Genomic DNA, 19741 nt, shown 5'->3' on the forward strand with positions numbered 1-19741 from the left:
GAGCTCCCACGACACTTGATCCCCCGCTCTCAGCTTTCTATTTCCCTAAGCGACCTCGGACCCGTGGATGCGGTGTGGACCACAGAAATCTTCGCACACTTAACCGAGCTGGAACATCTGATGTTAGGATCTACGCTCTCCAAATGGCTTTACTAAATGTAAGATCATTAGCAAACAAGACGTTTGTATTAAATGACTTCCTAAAGTCACAACAGTTGGACTTTCTGTTTCTGACAGAAACATGGCTTCAACCCGGTGAGTCTGTAGCTTTTTCGGAACTGGTTCCTCCTAATTTCTCATTCTTCAGTCTCCCTCGGCCCTCTGGTAGGGGGGGGAGGCTTAGCCACCGTGTTCAACGCTCGATTTCATTGCCATCAAACATTACAGCACGACTCATTTTCTAGTTTTGAACTCCAGCTGTTTGAGCTACACCTAAACTCTGCTGCGCCTTTGCTGTGTGCCCTCATATACCGTCCTCCCAAGTTTAATAAGGATTTTATCAAAGAGTTTTCAGGTTTTATGGCTGGAATTGTTCTTAATTTCGACAGTTTTTTAATCCTTGGTGATTTTAACATCCATGTCTGCTGTGACTCTAAACCTTTGGTCAAGGACTTTTTAAATATTATTGACTCTTTTAACTTGACCCAGTGGGTTACCGGTCCCACGCATGAAAGAGGTCACACACTGGACTTGGTGCTCTCCCACGGGCTGGATGTGTGTATCACTGAAGTATCCGAGTTGCGCATCTCCGATCATCTTCCTGTGTTGTTCACTCTAACACTGCGCTGCTCGGTAGATAAGCCGTACGCTCCAGCGCGCAAAAAGCGAGCGCTTAACGCTCTAACAGCGCCCGCTTTTTCTGCTGCCTTTATGGATTCTGGAATAATTAACTCCAACTGTAAAAGTGTTGAGGACCTTTCGGACATTCTTCATTCTACCTGCACTGATATCTTGGACTCTATTGCTCCGCTAAGGACTGTGCGCGCTAAACATTTATCAGAGCCATGGTTGAACGAACATACGCGCTCCCTCAGACGTGACTACAGACGCGCCGAAAGGAGATGGAAAAAGGACAGATTGCACGTTTCCCTACAGATTTTAAGGACTCGTCTTTCTGCTTACCAAGAAGCTGTAAAAACTGCAAAGACAAAGTTTGTCTCAAATTTAGTGTCAGTAAACAGTCACAGGCCTCAGGTACTTTTTAATGTCCTTAACCGCTTTCTTAGTTCACGTGATAATGCTGGAGTCATTTCTTCACCAAGTATGTGCGATGATTTTTTAGCATTTTTTAATGACAAGATTCTATCGATTAGGGCTCTTGTCTTGTCGTCTGCTGCTTCAGATCCGAGTCTTTCTCCTGTGTGCTCAGCTGTCTTAGAGCAGTTTGATCCCGTCTCCCTTAATGACTTGACTGCGGTAGTTAGTAACCTTAGATCATCACACTGCCCTTCTGATTGTCTCCCTCCAAGCTTGCTTAAAAGCACTTTTAATACTGTTGGGCCTTTTATCCTGAGATTAATTAATATGTCCCTTGCTACAGGCTGCGTCCCATCATGCTTTAAACAAGCTATAGTTCAGCCTCTTCTTAAAAAACAAAACCTGGACCCAACTGTTCTGTCCAACTACAGGCCAATCTCAAAGCTTCCATTTCTATCTAAAGTCTTGGAGAAAGTGGTCTACCTACAGTTGCAGGCCCACCTTGATTTTAATATGATTTCTGAAAAATTTCAATCTGGTTTTAAATCACTACATAGCACTGAGACGGCACTTTTAAGGATTTTTAATGATATTCTTTTAACTCTGGACTCTGGCAGCCCTGCTGCCCTTTTATTGTTGGACTTGTCAGCAGCTTTTGACACGGTCGACCATGACATCCTGTTATCACGGCTAGAATTTCATGCTGGCCTAAAAGGATCTGCCCTACAGTGGTTTCGGTCCTATTTGTCAGAAAGGTCCTTTCATGTCAATATGGGCCCCCACAACTCCAAAACAGCCCCTCTTAAATACGGTGTACCTCAAGGCTCTATTTTGGGTCCTGCCCTGTTCGCACTCTATTTGTTGCCATTGGGCTCTATCTTCTCACTGTTTTGCTGATGATTTGCAGATTTATCTACCTTTAAAAGCAGGGTCAGACCATCCCCAGCTCTTATTACGCTGCCTTGACGATGTCAAACAGTGGTTGTCATTAAATTTTTTAAAGCGAAATGAAAATAAAACTGAGGTTGTCATTTTTGGCAACTTTAATCATATCGACAGCACTCTGGGCGCCCTTTCCTCGTATTGTAAAACACATGTAAAAAACCTCGGTGTCTACATTGATGGTTCTTTTAAATTGAATAAGCAGGTGAGTGCAGTAGTTCAGTCCTGCTTTTTTCAGCTAAGACAGCTAGCCAAGGTAAAGCCATACCTCCCGGCTAACGTCTTTGAGTGTGTTATTCACCTTTTCCTTACTTGCAGATTAGACTACTGCAATTCATTGTATTATGGTCTAGATCAGGCCACCATCCATCGTCTTCAGATGGTTCAAAATGCAGCTGCTCGCCTGCTAACTGGTACCAAACGGAGAGAGCATATAACCCCAGTTTTAGCTTCTTTACACTGGCTTCCTGTCTCCTACAGGATCCAATTTAAAGTTTTACTTTTTGTTTTTAAGTCACTTAATGCCCGAGCCCCTCCTTACCTGTCTGAGCTCCTCTCTGCCTATGCTCCAGGAAAGACCATGAGGTCTAGCTCAAAATTAATGCTGTCCATCCCACGGACTTATCTCAAATCCCGTGGTGATAGATCCTTCTCTGTGGCAGGTCCCAGACTCTGGAATAGTCTCCCCTTAAATATTAGATCTGCACAAACACTTGAGCAATTTAAATCATTACTAAAGACACATTTTTATGCCCTGGCTTTTAACACACTATGATCCAAGCATTTTGGTCTTATTTGAATCAGTTTTAGTTATTGTTTTAATTCTTTTATTGTCCTATTATTGTTTTTTATTGTTATTATTGTATTACATTGTTGCTTTTTAATGCCATTTTTATATTGTTAAGCACTTTGTGCAGCATTGGCTGTTTGAAATGTGCTATATAAATAAATTTGACCTTGACCTTGACCTTAAACAGCATTTAAGATTTCACTACTGGTGTCCCACTGATTAATATCCCAATACAACAGAACTTTGGTATTACAAAGAAATTCAATTCAAAAGTATACACACAGTCAGATATATATAGACATCCCCACTAATTTTTAGTTATATGTCTTTTTGTATGTTTTTTTGTAGCCATCAACAAGCCTTGGGCATAATTCTGGCAAGATAATTGATGACTCTTTTTGGCAGATTTGGTATTGGTTAGTTTCCTGACATGGACGCACAAGCTTTAACCCTTTCATGCATAGTGGTCACTACAGTAGACAGCTATTCAAAGGCTGTTTTCTTGTATTTGTGTCAGTGTTGATGGTATACTTGCACATAAGCCACTACATTGGACACTGATGTGTCACTCCATACCCTGCCACCCACTGGTTGTTTAATGTTATTATAGATGTATGACGTTTTTCATTGTAATTATTGTTATTTAACCCTGTCATGCATGAATTATGACAACATGAATCAGGATTTTTTTCTTAAGTATTTTTATTTATCTTTTCATGCCTAAAGATGAATAAAAATACTTAAGAAAAAAATCCTGATTTACGTTGTCATAATTCATGCATGAAATGGTTCATGTTAGCCTGCTTTATCCATTCCAAAACCAGTTTTGATGTGTGCTAGCTTTCATAATCCTTTGGGAACATTAAAATGTGTTGCAAACATCTAGCTGTTGAGTTTGTAGTAAAGTTAAATAATTTGGACTTTGTAGACTTCCTTTTTTAATATTCCATCCATTTGTGCTATGCACAAGCACTACTGGTAGCAAAACAGCACCAGAGCATGATAATACCGTTACCATGCTTGACGTTGGTACAGTGTTCTTAGGTTTCAAAGTCTCACCTTTACTCCAAACATACGTCTTATCATTGAGGCCAAACAGTTCAATCTTTGTCTTTTCTGACCATAAAACCTCTCTCTAGAAAGCATTTGGTTTGTCTATGTGGGCAGCTGCAAACTTCATTCAAGCTTGAAGGTGTGAGTTTTGAAGCAGGGGCATCTTTCTGGGTTGGCACACTTTCATTCTTTGGCCATGTAAAACTAGCTTCAGTGCAGATGGTGTTCCAGCAAGTTCTAATTCATGGAAGGTTGGTGGTTCCTGGGTTGTTCCTGAGCATCCAACTCAATTTCCTCTCAACCGTTTGGGTCTTCTTTCAGACTTTGGCAAAGCAGTGACATATCCTAATAACTTATACTTACATACAAGTTTTTAAACTGATTATCCTGGAATCTGCAGTTGTTTAGAAAAGTGCTCCAAGAGACTTTCTTAACTGTAACGATACAGTTCTTCTCCTTCAATTTTCAGTGACTTTCTCGTTGTTATGAGTATTGGTAAGTCCAATGAGAGCTGTCAACAAATCTTTTTTTATGCTGGTCAAGAGAAACTACCAGTTGAAGTCAATCAAGATCACTAATGAGAAGATAATAGGCCTTGGCTTCTTCAAGCTAAAAGACACACTGATGGATTAGAGAAAATGTTAAATAAATTCCAAATTTTTACCACCAATTCCTGCTTTAAAATTGTAGATTTAAAAACACGTTTTTAAACATAAATTGCAAAACCTCTAAATGAAAGCAGCCTGGAGACATCTTCACATGAGTCCTTGTTCTTGTTTATGAAAAAATGTACAATTTAAGTATCATACATTTTAAGCTATGTATCAAGGTCAGAGCCTGTCATAGGTTTTCAAAACAGCATAAATCCTAAAATAATTGTGTGGGTCATTTGCACAGTACACAACAAAGGGGATCGGAAAATACTGCTACTCCCACAGGTGGAGGTGCTGAAAAATAAAATGGGTGAATGGTTACTGTAGGTGTGAAAAACAAGTTCTGTGCTACCCTGTATGTGTCTATGAAACATTGCATATACCACAGTTTTCTATTTTCTGCTATTTTTGTTGGGGTTTTTTGGTTTGTGTGTTTGTTGCTTGTTTTTTACTCTATTCACGAGGCCTCAGTCACCTCAAACTTACTGAAATAATCTGCCATTGTGATGGTTCGCATAATAAAACTTATTAAAGGGTCCTGAAAGTTTGAAAGCATTACAGAGTTCTGGCACATATATTGGGGTTTTTTGTTATTTCTGTTGTTCTTTTTTAGTGAACTCTGTCATTTTTGCGACCGTATCTATAAAATATGTGTAAAAGATTGATGATTTAAACAATGGGGTCTTTTATTAGTCTTCATTCAAGGTTTAAGACTGAAATTTTGTTTGGGTAAGGCAGGTGGTGGTTGTAGTTAAGGAGGCGCTAACTCTCCAGAGGTTCATCATTACAATATTTCTTTAAGAGACAAAAACAAGTGTGTGTGTGTGTGTGTGTGTGTGTGTGTGTGTGTGTGTATTACCAGGAGGAGCTTTTCATTGCACATTATCAAGAGGTGGTGGTGGTGGAGAAAGTTTAGTCTATCTTCAGCTTTCAGCATGAGTCTGTCTCAGCAGAGAATCAACTTCAAAACAGGCTTACTCTTAATGTCAGGTAATGATAACACACTTCCTACTTTATTTTCTAAACTAAAGCAGGTTTCCATCTACTACTGATGTTTTTTAAAAAAAAAATAAATAAATAATATAAGTATGACTGTTATTATTTTAATAATTACTATTGTAAAGGCTTTATCGATCAGATTCGGGTTAACATCAGTTTTACTGTGCAAAGATATTTAGCTTATTTCACTGTAGCATACTAGATTCAAAATAAATAATCTTTCAGCTGAATCAAGTAGTAAATAATATTTGATAAATATGTATGTTGAGAAAAATACTCCAAGGATCATAGTTTTTTACCGTTGTAAATATTTCTTGCTTTTTTTCATACCGAAGTTGGTAAACGTTGTTGTACGTGGGTTTTAATGAATACATTTCATTACAGGAGATCTCTTTTTGAAAGTGCTATAACTAAGTTAAAGGATATAATCGATACTGAAACTTTCTACAACAACTTAATGTGCTTGGAAAATCTAATTAAAAACTAGTGTATTTCAAACTATACCTTCACAATTCATACAAGACATCAGATGAAGAATTATCATACAAGAAATAAAAAAAATGAAAAGTCAATACCTATATTTTAAATTACTCAATTAACAATCAAAAACAAATGTGACTTTCTATAGAGATTGACAGACCACGTGACTTTCGTGCATTGCTTTGTGGGTACCCGTGGCAACAAAATCAAAACACTGCATCAAGCGCTAGTATTTCCAGCACGGTAATCATTAATTCTGTGGTTTTAATCCCTACTTGCATTTTATTTGCCCCAAAAACAGTTGTGTACAAAACGACGGAGAACACGGCAGGTCCGTACAAAGACAGACCTGACGAAAAGGTAAAAAAACAGGACGAGGAAAAAATCAAAGGAGTGAAAGGGTCAGACCCATACGAGCATACAGAGTGGCGTAAGGACGTTAGCGTGCTGCCCAACTTTCATCACACTCACATTTAGAATTATATGGTCCTAAGTGAGAGTGCATACACTCACAAAATGTTTAGTAACTTCAGACCCCTGCAACAAGCCCAGGTCCAGTTTACTTTGGTGATTTGGACTATTCCATTTCACAGCTGTTGTTAATTTTTTTTTCCTTTATCTCCTGTACAGGCAAACGCATCTGTTTGTCTTTTCAGGTTGTAGTATTACACAACATTTTCAGATCTAATAGAAATAAAATGAGTGTTTCGTAATTCATTCAATTTATTGTCTTTATTTATAACTGGCATTATTGTTTCATTCTATTATAGAATCTTACAAGAAAGAGGCAAAATTGTATTCCATTATGCTTTATTAGCTGCTTCGGTAAAAAACAAATCAACAATGCAAAAAAAAACCATTGCAAAACAACATACTGGAAAACAGTTATTCATCACTTGATTGCTTCAATACAACACTTGGGCACATATATGCGGGACGTTTCGTGGCTGTTTTGATATCGCTCTCTCTCTTAACCGATCAAATCTCGCTGTGGTAGCAGCTTTAAACTCGGTATGACCCAGGTTGATAGAGGGTGCCCAGTCTGGATCGCATTCCAGCATTTTGTAGGCTGGTTTTCCTACAAAACACAACAAACATTAGCAGGCAAAGCCACAGTGAACAAAGCAGCATAGCGCAACGAATTCAATTCAAATCAATATAAGACTTATTTGTAACCTACATCAACAATTATGTTATGATAAATTACGTAATAACTACAACAGAAGACTTACCTTTGTGGAAATGCTTGGCACAGACTAACATGTGAGCTGGAGTGTTCTGGAACGTTATATTTGGTCTTCGAATAGCTGTAATCCAGGCCATCCGTCGGCTCTTTGTTACTTCGGAAACATGGCTTAAACAATTTCTCTTCCACGGCGTAATCCGATAACAACCGATCTCTTTACCCGTCGGCTTCCCGTGGCTGTCATGCAACTGGCTATTGCAGTTAATAATACAACAGCTTCTTGCCATTTTTTGTGTTTCTTTTTATCGCTGTGTGACTGTTTTCATGTGAAAGCCTGCGTGCGCTAGTACCGTTTGCCACTCGTTCCCAGAATCCTTTGCGGTTTTACCCCTGAATGACGTCACATTTTCAATCTCTATTGATACTTGTAATTATCGATCTATCTTATGTATTAAATATGCCTAAAATACGCAATAAAGCCTATAATCAAAAGTGCTTGACTCCCTGGTATAACTCAAAAGCAGGTTATCTGAAAGCAGATAACCTGTAAGCTGGAAAAGGTATCTCACAAATTTAGAAGACGTTCATTTAGCCTGGAAAAAGAATTTCTCTATTAAAAAAAAAAGTCCTCTGTAAAACTTAAGCACCTTACTATTCATCACTGTGAAAAGAAAATACAACCACAGGGTTTCTTGTCAACACAAACAGTCAAAGCACTGCTGAGCCAAGTATTTATTTAACCTAAACTAGTAATGACTTCATGAAAATTTTCACAAATTAAATTTTAACCATTTGCTAAAAAAAATTATACAAAAAAAAGACTTCAGTTGAACCAAAATGCTGCAGCAGGAGGACTGGCAGGGACTAGAAAGAGAACAAAATTCTCTCATATTGGCTTCTCTTCATTGGGTCCTGTTAAATCCAGAATCAAATTTAAGATCTTTCTCACATACAAGGTCTAGAATAATCAAGCCCCATCCTATCTTAAAGACCTCATAGTTCCTTGACACCCCAGTAGACCACTTTGCTCTCAGACTGCTGGTTTACTTGTGGTTCATTGTGTAAAAGTAGAATGTAAGGCAGAGCCTTCAGCTTTTAGCTTTCCTCTTCTGTGGAAGCAGAAATTTGCATTTGGAAGACAGACACATGCTCTACTTTTAAGATTATGGTCAATCTCAGTGTTATCTCTATGTGTTTCACTCGATACGTCACTTTGCATCTAATCATTATTATTATTATATTATTATTGTCTCTGCCTCTCGTCTACAGTGTGTCTTTTATCTCCTTTCCCTCACTGTCAACTGTCCCTCACTGCCCCTCTCTGGTTTTGCCAGAGGTTTCTTCCTGTTTAAATTTATAAATTTTTCTTCCCATTTTCAGCTAGCGCTTGCTCCTAGGGGGTCATTTGATTTTGGGGGGCTTTTTCTGCATTATTTTAGGGGTTTACCTTACAATATAAATTACTTTGAGATGACTGTTGTTATGATTAGCCAAGTCACGCCAAACCAGCTTTATTTATAAAGCACTGGCAGCAAGCACTGGCCAAAGTGCTGAACATAAAATAAGAAAAAATCTAAATAATAAAAATACAATAAAAGTAAACAATACAGAAGCCCCACATTAAAAAGACAATACAAGCATTTGCCATTAACATTTCTATACTGGGTTAAAAGCTAAACTGAAAAGGTGGGTCTTTAAGGTGGGCTTTAAAAACAAATCAAATAATTTTAAAATGAACTACAAAATGGACAGGCAGTCAGTGTAGTGAGGATAAAACTAGAGTAAAATGCTCCCTTCTATGTACTATATAATATAAAACGTTAACTGAATTTTATTGATTTGTCCCAATAACAGATCACAGGACATTTTAAAAACCCATAAAGGCAAAAAGACAAAAGCAAAATTTATTTATTTATTGTTTTTGTGTTTTGTTGTTTTTGTTATATACATTTTCTCTGTGGTCAGTGTCTGTATGTTACAGTATACTGTCTTGTAAAAATGGCCACAGTGGCCCAACACACGAGTCCTTGCAGGCTGTCTTTGACCTACAACCCTTCAGGCCAGCCGTGAACCTCAGCAATCCCACCATAGCCAACATCTCCTTCACTTTGTATGCTGTCCTCGGTGTGGTGAGTTTCCTTATTACCACTTTAAGAAATACACCAAGACCATCAAAATCCAGATTTAAGTTTTCTTAGGGAATTTCTCTAAAACCACATATCATCAGACCTATTCTTATACAATATGTAATGCTGATTCAAGTCTAATCCAGTGGAACCAGTCAACAACAAGTTTACTCATATTCACTGTATTTCAGAATGAGAAAACACAGATACTCACTACTTTCTTGTGGCTGAGACTGGTAAGTACTCAATAAATGCCAAATTTATAAAAAGCTGCTCAAATATTTAAATGTTACATTGGAGATTTAAAAACAATGCATTACTTCTGTGGCAGTACTGGCACAATGAGTTCCTGGTCTGGGATCCGAAGGAGTGTGATGGTGTCACTAAGATTTCTCTACCTGTGAAGGAGCTCTGGTCTCCGGATATCATTGTTTATGAGTTGTAAGCACTTCAAATAAAACATTTTTTAAAATAATAACATTTATGCATTTTATCAGTTCAGCAAAATGAACCTGTAAGCACGAAACAACACATGCATAGTTGCCATAAGTACAGAGTGATAACCACGAGATGCTGATACAGATCTGAAAATGATATTTTTGTTAACAGGCTTGGACTCAGCCAAAGATCCTGCAGTCCAGTTACAAAATACGAAACATAAAGATATGCTAAGATGTCATCTGCAGCTCCATTATCAACCTTGTCACACAGACATTTTAGCTTGTCACAGTGGAGGAACCACAGGTGTAATAAGGATGGATACAGACCTCTTATGGTCCTAGTATTGTGTGTACTTGATTACTGTAATTACTTAAAGAGGCACTTATAAAACTATGGAGTTATAAATAATGACTGTACTTGTATTTATTTCTATTTTTACTTTACACTGCCTCAAAACATATTTCTATTCTGTCTCATGCATATGTATTCACAGTGGGACTAATCTAAATACTATCTCTGTTTTCTGTCATTGTTTTTGTTCAATTGCTAATTTCCCCACCTCCAACCCTGCCAGTGTGGATGACGATGTCTCCCAGGCATGTCCTTACGTCTACGTTAACCACACGGGTCACATCCGCTGGGACAGGATGCTGCGGCTCGTCTCATCCTGCAATCTGGAGATCTTCAGTTTTCCTTTTGATGTGCAGAACTGCACATTTACATTTGGCTCTTACATGCACACCAGTAAGAATGTGCTGCTTACAGCTTTAATTCAGAGGGTTTAACAAAAATATTGCATCATCTGTTTAGGAATTACAACCAATTTTACACATAGTTCACATCTTCAGTGGCTAAATAATAATAATGGGACAAAGTAACATCATTTTAAATATAATAATTGTTTTTAATACTGGGGTACAAATTCTCTGACTGCCTGAAGTGCAGAACCCATCTAAATAAAAAGCACGTTCCCTAATCACCTAATCTCTCCATTGGGTTGAGATTAGGTGACGGCTGTGAGACCGACTCCAATTAATTTGAAAATGGCTGTATTTCCTAAATGGTTTATCAAATACTTTATTAAACCGCTTAAATGAAAGCCAAATATCTTCATTTCAGTTACACAACTGAAATGTTGTGTAACTGAACATTGTGTGCAAACTACAAAATTACTTTTGTATGTATACCTGTGTATTGTGCTGTTGTTATTGTTGTGGTGGTTTTCTTACATAGTACGGGATGTGAGGGTCAGTCCAGCTCTGCCCTTTAAGGAGATGTCTCTAAACTCAAAACGATACCTGGAAGCAAGTGGAGAGTGGGAGCTGGTGGACATACTGGGAGAGACCTCCATACTTAAGTTTGGAATCGATGAATGGGACATCATCACCTTCTGGGTCAGAGAACCACACTTTCACTGAATCAAAACTTTTAAATCAAAAGATATAACAGACTGAAACTAAACATTTGGGCATCAGAGACTCCACAGCCAGCAACAATGGGACTGAAGCTTACTTATTGATTGATTGATTGATTGATCATACTTTATTCATCCCGAGGGAAATTGATTAATGCTTTATTAATGCTGTTTACCTCTAGTGTCTGTAGCTAAGTCTCTTATTATTAAGGTAAGGTCAGAAGTTGTTTTTAAAACTATCCAAAAGGCTTTACTGCTCAACCACAGATTATCTGCAAGATGATGCAATTTAAGGTGAATTTTAGCTAACTGTTTCCTTTCTTACTTTTTCTATAAAAAACTTTTTGAACTGCAACAGGCAGATGGTTTAGCACATTCTCATCCCCAAACAGGAGTTGGTGAACAGATTTTAGAATTAAGCATTTACTAATTGGGTATCTATCAGTTTATAGAAACCAAAAAAGAACCAACAGAAAGTGAATGCAAAATTAAAAACTCACTTTTCTGAATACAGAAGTCACACCTGTGAAGATGCATCTAAACTGCATGTGCTTTCTTGTTCACTAGGTGGTCGTAAAGCGGCGCCCAGTGCTCTACGTGGTCAACCTTCTGATCCCAAGCTCTTTCCTCATGCTCATTGACATCCTGTCCTTCTACCTGCCTCCCCATAGCGTCGACCGTGCCTCCTTCAAAATGACCCTCATCCTGGGCTACACAGTCTTCCTGCTCATCATGAACGACCTGCTGCCAAGTACAGCAAATGGCACTCCCATCATAGGTGCATACTATTATAAAACACCTTATAGATAAGTAGAAGAAAATGGTTGGAAGGCTTGTAGGTCCCAAATTTAGCTGCCTGTTAAAAGTGCTGATAAACAACTCAGCCAACATCTTAAAAGTTAAATGTATGACTACTTTAATGTGTGTCCTTTGATTCTTCAATCTAGGTATCTATTTCTCAGTGTGTCTTGCCCTCATGGTTATCAGTCTACTGGAAACAGTCATCATTACCAACGTCCTCCACCATAACTCCTTGAAATATCGGGAGGTTCCAAAGTGGGTTAGGGTTGTTGTGCTCAAACATATAGCAAACCTCATCTGCTACCGCTGGCCAGAAGATAGCTGCCAGTCGCCTTCTACACCACAGAAGGATAAACCTGGAAACTCCAATGGCAGTTCTGGTCCATGGATCATTCAGCCAGCTAGCCGGGCACCTGACCAGCTCCCAGTTAGTAACGGTAGCCAAACCTACCTACCTACATAATGCTCTGTCATTACTGCCATTGGCCAATTGGTGCTGAAAAAACTTGTGACCTTGAAAGTATTTGAGAAAACATACTGGCAGGCATCATTTGGTTCACTCAGATACAAAAAAGGTTACATGGGCAAATGTTCTATTCTGTATTAAATTAAAAGATGATATCTGTAGTGTTAAATATATTATGGAGTGCTCCTTATTTGACTTTTTAATCTCCACTTTTCTGCCAGGTACATCTGCTCTGCCTGAACTGCAACAGATCTGTCAGTACCTTGCTGAACTTCGTGCCCACCTCGTCTCTCTGCAGAAGGAAAGCCAGCTGTTGGACCAGTGGTGCCATGTAGGATATGTCCTTGACTTCCTGCTCTTTCGTATCTATCTACTGATCATCAGCTGCTATGCTATGGTTATTGTCACAATGTGGTGCATTTGGATCACTCAAACCTAAATGAATATTGATTAGTGATGTGCGGATCGATCCTGAAATATCGATTCCTCCGATACCAATCATTTATGTTCTAGAATCGATTCTCACATTAAAATATCTATATTTTAGTAATTTAGGGTAAATTTGTAGTTTATCATTAACAGGAACACAGTGGAAAGAAACTATAACTGTTTACATTCAAAGGAACTACTTCCTCTTCTGCCTTTCATAGTCATGTGCGAAATACGGCTGTATAAATGTCTCGCAGCCCCTTGGCGTGCGCACTCACAACAATGGCTGAGTGTAATTGTGCGGACGTATTTTACCTCCACAAACAGCTGAGACGTGGTTTGCGATACATGTGGCAAAAAAGTGAGGTGTTGTGGCCATACTTACCAACCTTGAGACCTCAGAATTAGGGAGACACCCCCCCAACAGCCCTTGGGGGGGTGTTGGGGGGTGTCTCCCATACACACACACACATATATTTATTATTTTTATTTTGTCAAAGAATTTTTTAAATCAAAGACACAAGTCACAGAGGAAAATCTACTTTAGAAAAAGTAGGAAATAAAAATTTGTTATTGTTACCTGATATTAAGAATAAGTAGGGTTGCCAACCGTCCCTTAAAAAACGGAATCGTCCTGTATTTAGAAACAAAAGTACACGTCCCGTATTGAGCTAATAAGGGACGCACTTTGTCCCATAATACAGTGAGAATCAAAAGTAGTCTATAAATGTTAATGGAATTAACGCTTTGTTTGAAAACATAATTCCCAGCCCCTCTCCTGCTTTGTGACCAATGAGCTGACAGCACACTTATGACAATTCGAGTATGACAATTCAGATTACCGCTTATCTCATTGGTCGAGGAAAGGTCGCTTACTGAGAAAATACCGGAAGGCAACAGATGACCACAACAAGAAGCATGGCCAACAGGGAAACAAACGCCAACACTGCGGTGCAAGTCTCGGATGACAGTACACCTAAAGCTGGGCATACACTGTGCGATTTTCAAACTGCACGATTGACTCGCAGGGGTTATAAGTTGGTAGGTCACGATGCAGGGTCTCACACTATACCGCCCGATGCTCTGATGCGACCTGAGTGCTCACACTGTGCCTCCATAAAATGAAGTTTATAACAGAAAATCTGTCGCTCGCTCTCCCTCTCTGTCTTTCACTCACACAGACACGCACACCACCACCATCAACTTTGCTAAATTGCTAATGAAAAACATTGATCAGGCAGCTGTGATTGAGCAGCAATGTAAATCCAACTATTTTCACGGTTGTTGTGGTCCTGATAATTTTGTGAGGCCACATCGAAAAGGCTCGGATGAGCTTTCCAAAGTTCTACAAGTTGTGCCTCCACTGCTTGTGTCCAGATCACATGCTGCACAGCCGTGCTGCTCCGTCTTTTTCACCAACGTTTACGTGTTTGCACGTGAGCAGTGTGAGCGGCTGCGGTGACACCCTCACGAGTGATTGATGATCGGGAGCTGGTCGTGAGGTGTTAATCGCTTCTCGTTACCCCACGTATACTACACGATGCACGATGAAGGCCAAAATCGGGCCGATCACCAAATTGGTCGCACGACTCAAAAATCGGCTCAAAATGGGCCAAAAATCGCACAGTGTAAGCCCAGCATTAGACCAGCAATGTTTGTTCCCCTCAGAGAAAGAAAAAAAAGGCTGCAAAAGTACAGGGAGGAATGGGAAAAGGAAAACACCTGGCTGGAAAAGTGCACGATAACACCTATAAAGCGCACTGCACTGTGTGCCGGCGCACTTTTTCCATAGGCATGCTTCTAATGGTGGGCACATGAAGAACATGACTCGAGCTTTCCCCGAGTGAAAGCTCGGGGAACCCTTAACCAATTTTTTGTCCACCAGGCCACGGCAGAAGCAGATATGGTATGTAAACACTGGTTTGTTTGTTTTTTAAACCCTCTGGTTAAGGTTAATATGGGCATGTGCAGTGAATATCAGCGCTATGTGGCCAGAAGTGTGATAATATAATTTATTTTGTGTAATAAACAACTGCAAGGATAGATGATTACAACAAATAGATGACTAATACATAAAAGTAATACATAGATGAATAATGATGATGAGTTATGATGCGTAATCATGGGAACAAGCGGGTTTACAAACGGCAGCAGCTGATTAGCATTAGAAAAGCTGAAATAATACCTCAACTGAAGCCAATTGTACTAAAAGCACTATATGTGCACTGTTACAAGAATGTTTTTTGTTCTATTGTTTTCTATTAATTTATATAATTTTAAGTTAAGTAGGACAGAGTTCTTTTAAAGAAAGATTTACTTATATTCTCAAAAGTTAAGCATGACAGGCTTCTGTTTAAGAAAGAGACCTGTTTTATTGTGTTAATGTTGTCATTTTGAGCTAAAAATAAATGGCTAAAAGATCATTTGTTTCCCATATGGTCATATCACAAAGAATATGCATGTACTTAAATCAAATTCAAGTCAAATGGTTAAAAAAATAATTTCACACACAAAAAAAAAGAGCTACAAAATTCACCACACTGGGAAGGGTGAAGACAACTGGGTTGCCTGGCCCTGGCCACGAGGTGTCCCTTATTTATTTTTCAGGGAGTTGGCAACCCTAAGAATAAGCCAGCAATAAAGTTGATCCTGGGCTGAGATGGACTGACCCACAAAGCTTTTGATGGACTATTTATTCGCCATCACCACCTTTTAATAACATGCAGGATTTTTTTTATTTGTTTTTTAAAACAAAAACTGAAAATCTCCATTTTCAAAAATACCTGTGTACTTGTGGACGTAGCCTAAAGAAACAGCTAAGAAATACTGACCACTGTCAGTCCGAAAAGGGTTACAAAGGCATTTCAAACACTTTGGGACTTGAACTGACCGACCTACTAAAATTATTCCAAGGCTACGTCCACACGTACACGGGTATTTTTGAAAACGGAATTGTTTTAAAAAGAAAATCCTGTTCAGCCCTGCTGTTCTGAAAAAATATCTACGTCCACATGTAAACGCTAAAAACTAAATGTTGACCAATCACAAGTCTAGAAAGACCCAAACGCATAGAAAAATCTGCGTTTTCAAAAATACCCGTGTATGTGTGGACATAGCCCATCGACGTTTCATCCAGGAGGTAACAAAAGAACTGGAAATAAAAACCTAAATGCTTCACTTGTCTCAATTAATGCTCCCTGAAGCCTTTAGGTTTACCAGGGCAATAATCCAAAACACAGCAGCAAGATCAACTCTGGATCGCTTAAAAAACAAAATTAAGTTTTTGGCCTACTGAAAGTGCAGACTGGATCAAAATTCCTCCACTGTAAAAGACTCATCACCAGTTATTACAAATGCTTGATTGCAGTTCTTACTGGCACAATCACTTATTAGGTTTGGAAAGCAATTGCTTTTTCACACATGGTGAGGTAAAGTTAGAGAGCTTCTTTCCCTAACTAAATGAAATCATCATTTAAAAAAAACTATAATCTATATTTGCTCTTACTATGTTTAAATTTAAAATTTGAAGTATTTAAGGGTAAAAAATATGTTAAAACATAAGAAGTCAGGAAGGGGCAAAAAAAAAGCTTTGTGCTCAAAAAAAGATTGGGAGCATAATATTTTTGCACTTCATTGTAAAATAAAGCAATAATGGATTTATTCACAGTTACAGAGTGGAAAGTGTGATATTGTTTTACATAACACTTGTCATGGGCTAGTGTGAGGGGTGAGGGTAGAGAAGATCATGAAAAAGGTTTGGGGTGAGAGAAAGGGGGAAGGAAGAAGAAACTATTGTTCCTCCTTTGTGGATCCATCATTCCCCTTAAACTCGATGTTGCTGGGACAGTTTTTCCTCTGCGCTCTGCTCCAGAATCCACTCCTGTCCTCGGCTTTCTTTTCTTTTACCTTCAGCTCTTGTAAGGTTTTCTTTAGGTGCTGCTTGGCATCTTTAACTTTTTCTTTTAGCTGTTTGGCAAGTTTTACTGTTTGAGGAGCTCTTTAGCTTCTTTTTTGTGCTTTTGTAAGTCTTTCAGTGCATTTTTACAGTCTGTCTTGGTCACTTCAGGGTCTGTCATTGCTTTGCGAAATCCCTTCAACTCTAATTTCTCCTCTGCAACTTCATCTTGCACTTTCATCAGTTCCTTCTTGAGAGTTTTACTTTCCTGTCTTGTGGGGTTCATACACATTCTTCAAGGTCAAATTCAAGCCCTTTTTAAGCACTTTCAAGGTCCATTTTCAAGCTTTTCCAGCACATTACCAAAAAAAGAATGCATGTTTCACTTCGCATAACACCTCAGTAAGTATGTGAAAATAAAAACATCATTTTAGGTTGACTTAAACACCTTTGTTCCCTTTTCGTTAAAACAGAAAAATGCAGTACACAAAAATACTGCAAAAGGAAAAGGTTGCCTTATATGCATAAAATACATAAACTCAAAATGCATATTTCACTTAAAAATTAAGATGTGCAAATGTGACCAAAACTTGTTAGAGATATTCACCTCCTGTTGAAAAAAAAACAATCCCACAAAAACAAGAAAACTGCACCAAACAACACAAAATAACACACAGTAAGGCCAATATCCGATGAGTCTTCTCATCGGATATCGATGCTTCTTCTCCTATATGACACAAAAAATAGGAGACTAGATTGTAGCACTTACGTGGAGTTATATACAGTACCAATGGATAATTACCAAGGTAATAAGTAATTTGGGCTAGTATCAGAAGATTAAGAACGACTCTTAGAGCTCTGGTATATGAATGACACAGAAACCAGACAAACACAGTTGTGTGGCTTAAAAGTATTTTAGTGATGTTAAGTCTTGTAAAAGAATTTTGTAACCACACAGTATTACAACAGGTTTAACAGAACTTCAAGTATAAAATTTCCCCCCAAAGTAGCAAAAAAATAGAATAAAATAAAATTGTGCACAAGTAAAAGAATTTGTCTTTTTAAGTCCAAATGGTACCGGTGGGGCCCATGACAAACGGGTGTATTGCAATAGAATTCGTCCGACAAGGAGTGTGTGTGTGATTGTCTGTCCTACCGTACTACTTGTACAGTAGAAGATTGTAGTCCATCAATGTGCAAATGAGTGTGCGTGTGTATGTATATCGTCTCCTAGGATCTTGGGTTGGCTCGCCATCCAGTGAACACTGGAACACTCTGGGTTCTGGAATCGCTGACCTGGTCTTTGGATTCGTCCCATATAAAAAAACCTGACCTATAAACAATGGTCAAATATATGTCACGTCCACTTTAAGAATAACTCTCACAAATTAACTAAAGTAGTGTCACAGTGCAGTAACTACTATTCAGATCAGCTATCATCAATTCAATCATCATCAGTTCAGTCATGTCGTACAACATTAAAATATCAAGTTTCAAAGTTCAAAGTATCAATATCCAAAATTTCACAGTATCAAGGTTCAATACTTGTTTGTAACCTGCAGTAACATTAAAGATTATCTACAAGGCTTCAAACATTCAGGAATTATAGTCACCATATAATTCACTTTCATTGTAAACATTAATTACATCCATCAAAATAAACTCACTGTACATATATATCTAATCACAAATAAATAAGTATATTACCCCTTTTAAGAAATGGAATAATATGCAAATGCTTATCAGAAATTGAACAAAGTGCAAACAATCAGGTTCAATAACATGTAAACACAAGGACTCAGGCTACGAATAGGGGTATAAAATAGACGTGCTTAACCCTTGTGCGGCCTGGACCAAAAAAAAAAAACAAAAGGGAGGGGGGGGGTCACGCAGACCCCGGCAGCGCAGACCCAGGTCTCGTCGCGAAACAGGGCCCCGGCTCGGGGTGGGGGCGGATGGGGGTCAGGTGGACCCCCAGCTATAGCGGGTCTCGTCACAGCGTCGGACAAAGGCACCTAATCGGCTGTAACCCTCCATCGATCGGGTAAGTTACGATGGCAAACCTTGGGGTCTGGAGGGACCCCCAAGCGCCAAGGCAACAACTCTCAACTTCACATCATCATCTTCATCATCATCATCATCGTCTCCTTCTCGAGAGTGTTCGCGTAAACCGGCCTCAGTGAGGACCTCGGGCGCTCTGTGTTCCGTGGGTACTCTGTGACCCCTTAGTAATGGTGATGGGGTATTTCGCAACCCCAATGCACATTCGTAAGTTACAATGACAAACACTGGGGTCTGGAGGGACCCCGAACTGCCGGAGGAAACAACTCTCAACTTCCCATCATCATCATCATCATCATCATCATCTCCTTCTTGGCAGTGGTCGCGTAAACCGCCCTAGGTGAGGACCTGGGACTCTCCCTGCCTTCTAGTCCTCCTACCTCCTTCCTCTTGGTTCTCCTGCGCCTCGCTGTGGGATGCTTAGCTTTGCAGAGGGCAGTGTTCGCATAAACCAGCCTAAGTGAGGACCTCGGACTTTCCATGCCTGCTGGTCCTCCTTCCTCCTTCTGCTCCATTCTCCTGCTCCTCGAAGGCGAGCACCTTGCCGGATGGGCCCCGGTTTACGCATAAACCGGCCTAAGTGAGGACTGGGGTAGCTCTCTACTCTGTGGGCACTCTGTGACCCCTTAGTAATGGCGATGGGGTATTTCGCAACCCCAATGCACGTTCGTAAGTTACGATGGGAAACACTGGGGTCTGGAGGGACCCCCAAGCGCCACGGCAACAACTCTCAACTTCATATCATCATCTTCATCATCATCATCATCGTCTCCTTCTCGGCAGTGTTCGCGTAAACCAGCCTAAGTGG

The 19741-nt window shown here is 39.3% G+C and overlaps 1 protein-coding gene across 1 annotated transcript; it reads left to right on the forward strand.

Annotated features, from left to right (window-relative positions):
• The first annotated feature begins 241 nt into the window (after positions 1-241).
• LOC134642776 (5-hydroxytryptamine receptor 3A) lies at positions 242-12987 on the forward strand. The gene is made up of 9 exons (XM_063494725.1): positions 242-255; positions 9282-9429; positions 9618-9662; positions 9758-9867; positions 10442-10611; positions 11101-11261; positions 11849-12059; positions 12229-12519; positions 12770-12987. Exons 1-9 carry the CDS (start codon positions 242-244, stop codon positions 12985-12987), a joined length of 1368 nt encoding a protein of 455 aa, XP_063350795.1.
• The last annotated feature ends 6754 nt before the right edge of the window (positions 12988-19741 follow it).

This window comes from Pelmatolapia mariae, linkage group LG15, assembly GCF_036321145.2.
Source record: "Pelmatolapia mariae isolate MD_Pm_ZW linkage group LG15, Pm_UMD_F_2, whole genome shotgun sequence".
NCBI lineage: Eukaryota > Metazoa > Chordata > Actinopteri > Cichliformes > Cichlidae > Pelmatolapia > Pelmatolapia mariae.

Excerpts from the sequence above, each read along its gene's own strand:
- LOC134642776 (XM_063494725.1), top strand. Across the intron at positions 9,430-9,617 it reads TGTATGCTGTCCTCGGTGTG|AATGAGAAAACACAGATACT; the intron begins GTGAGTTTCCTT and ends ACTGTATTTCAG. Across the intron at positions 12,060-12,228 it reads AAATGGCACTCCCATCATAG|GTATCTATTTCTCAGTGTGT; the intron begins GTGCATACTATT and ends TCTTCAATCTAG.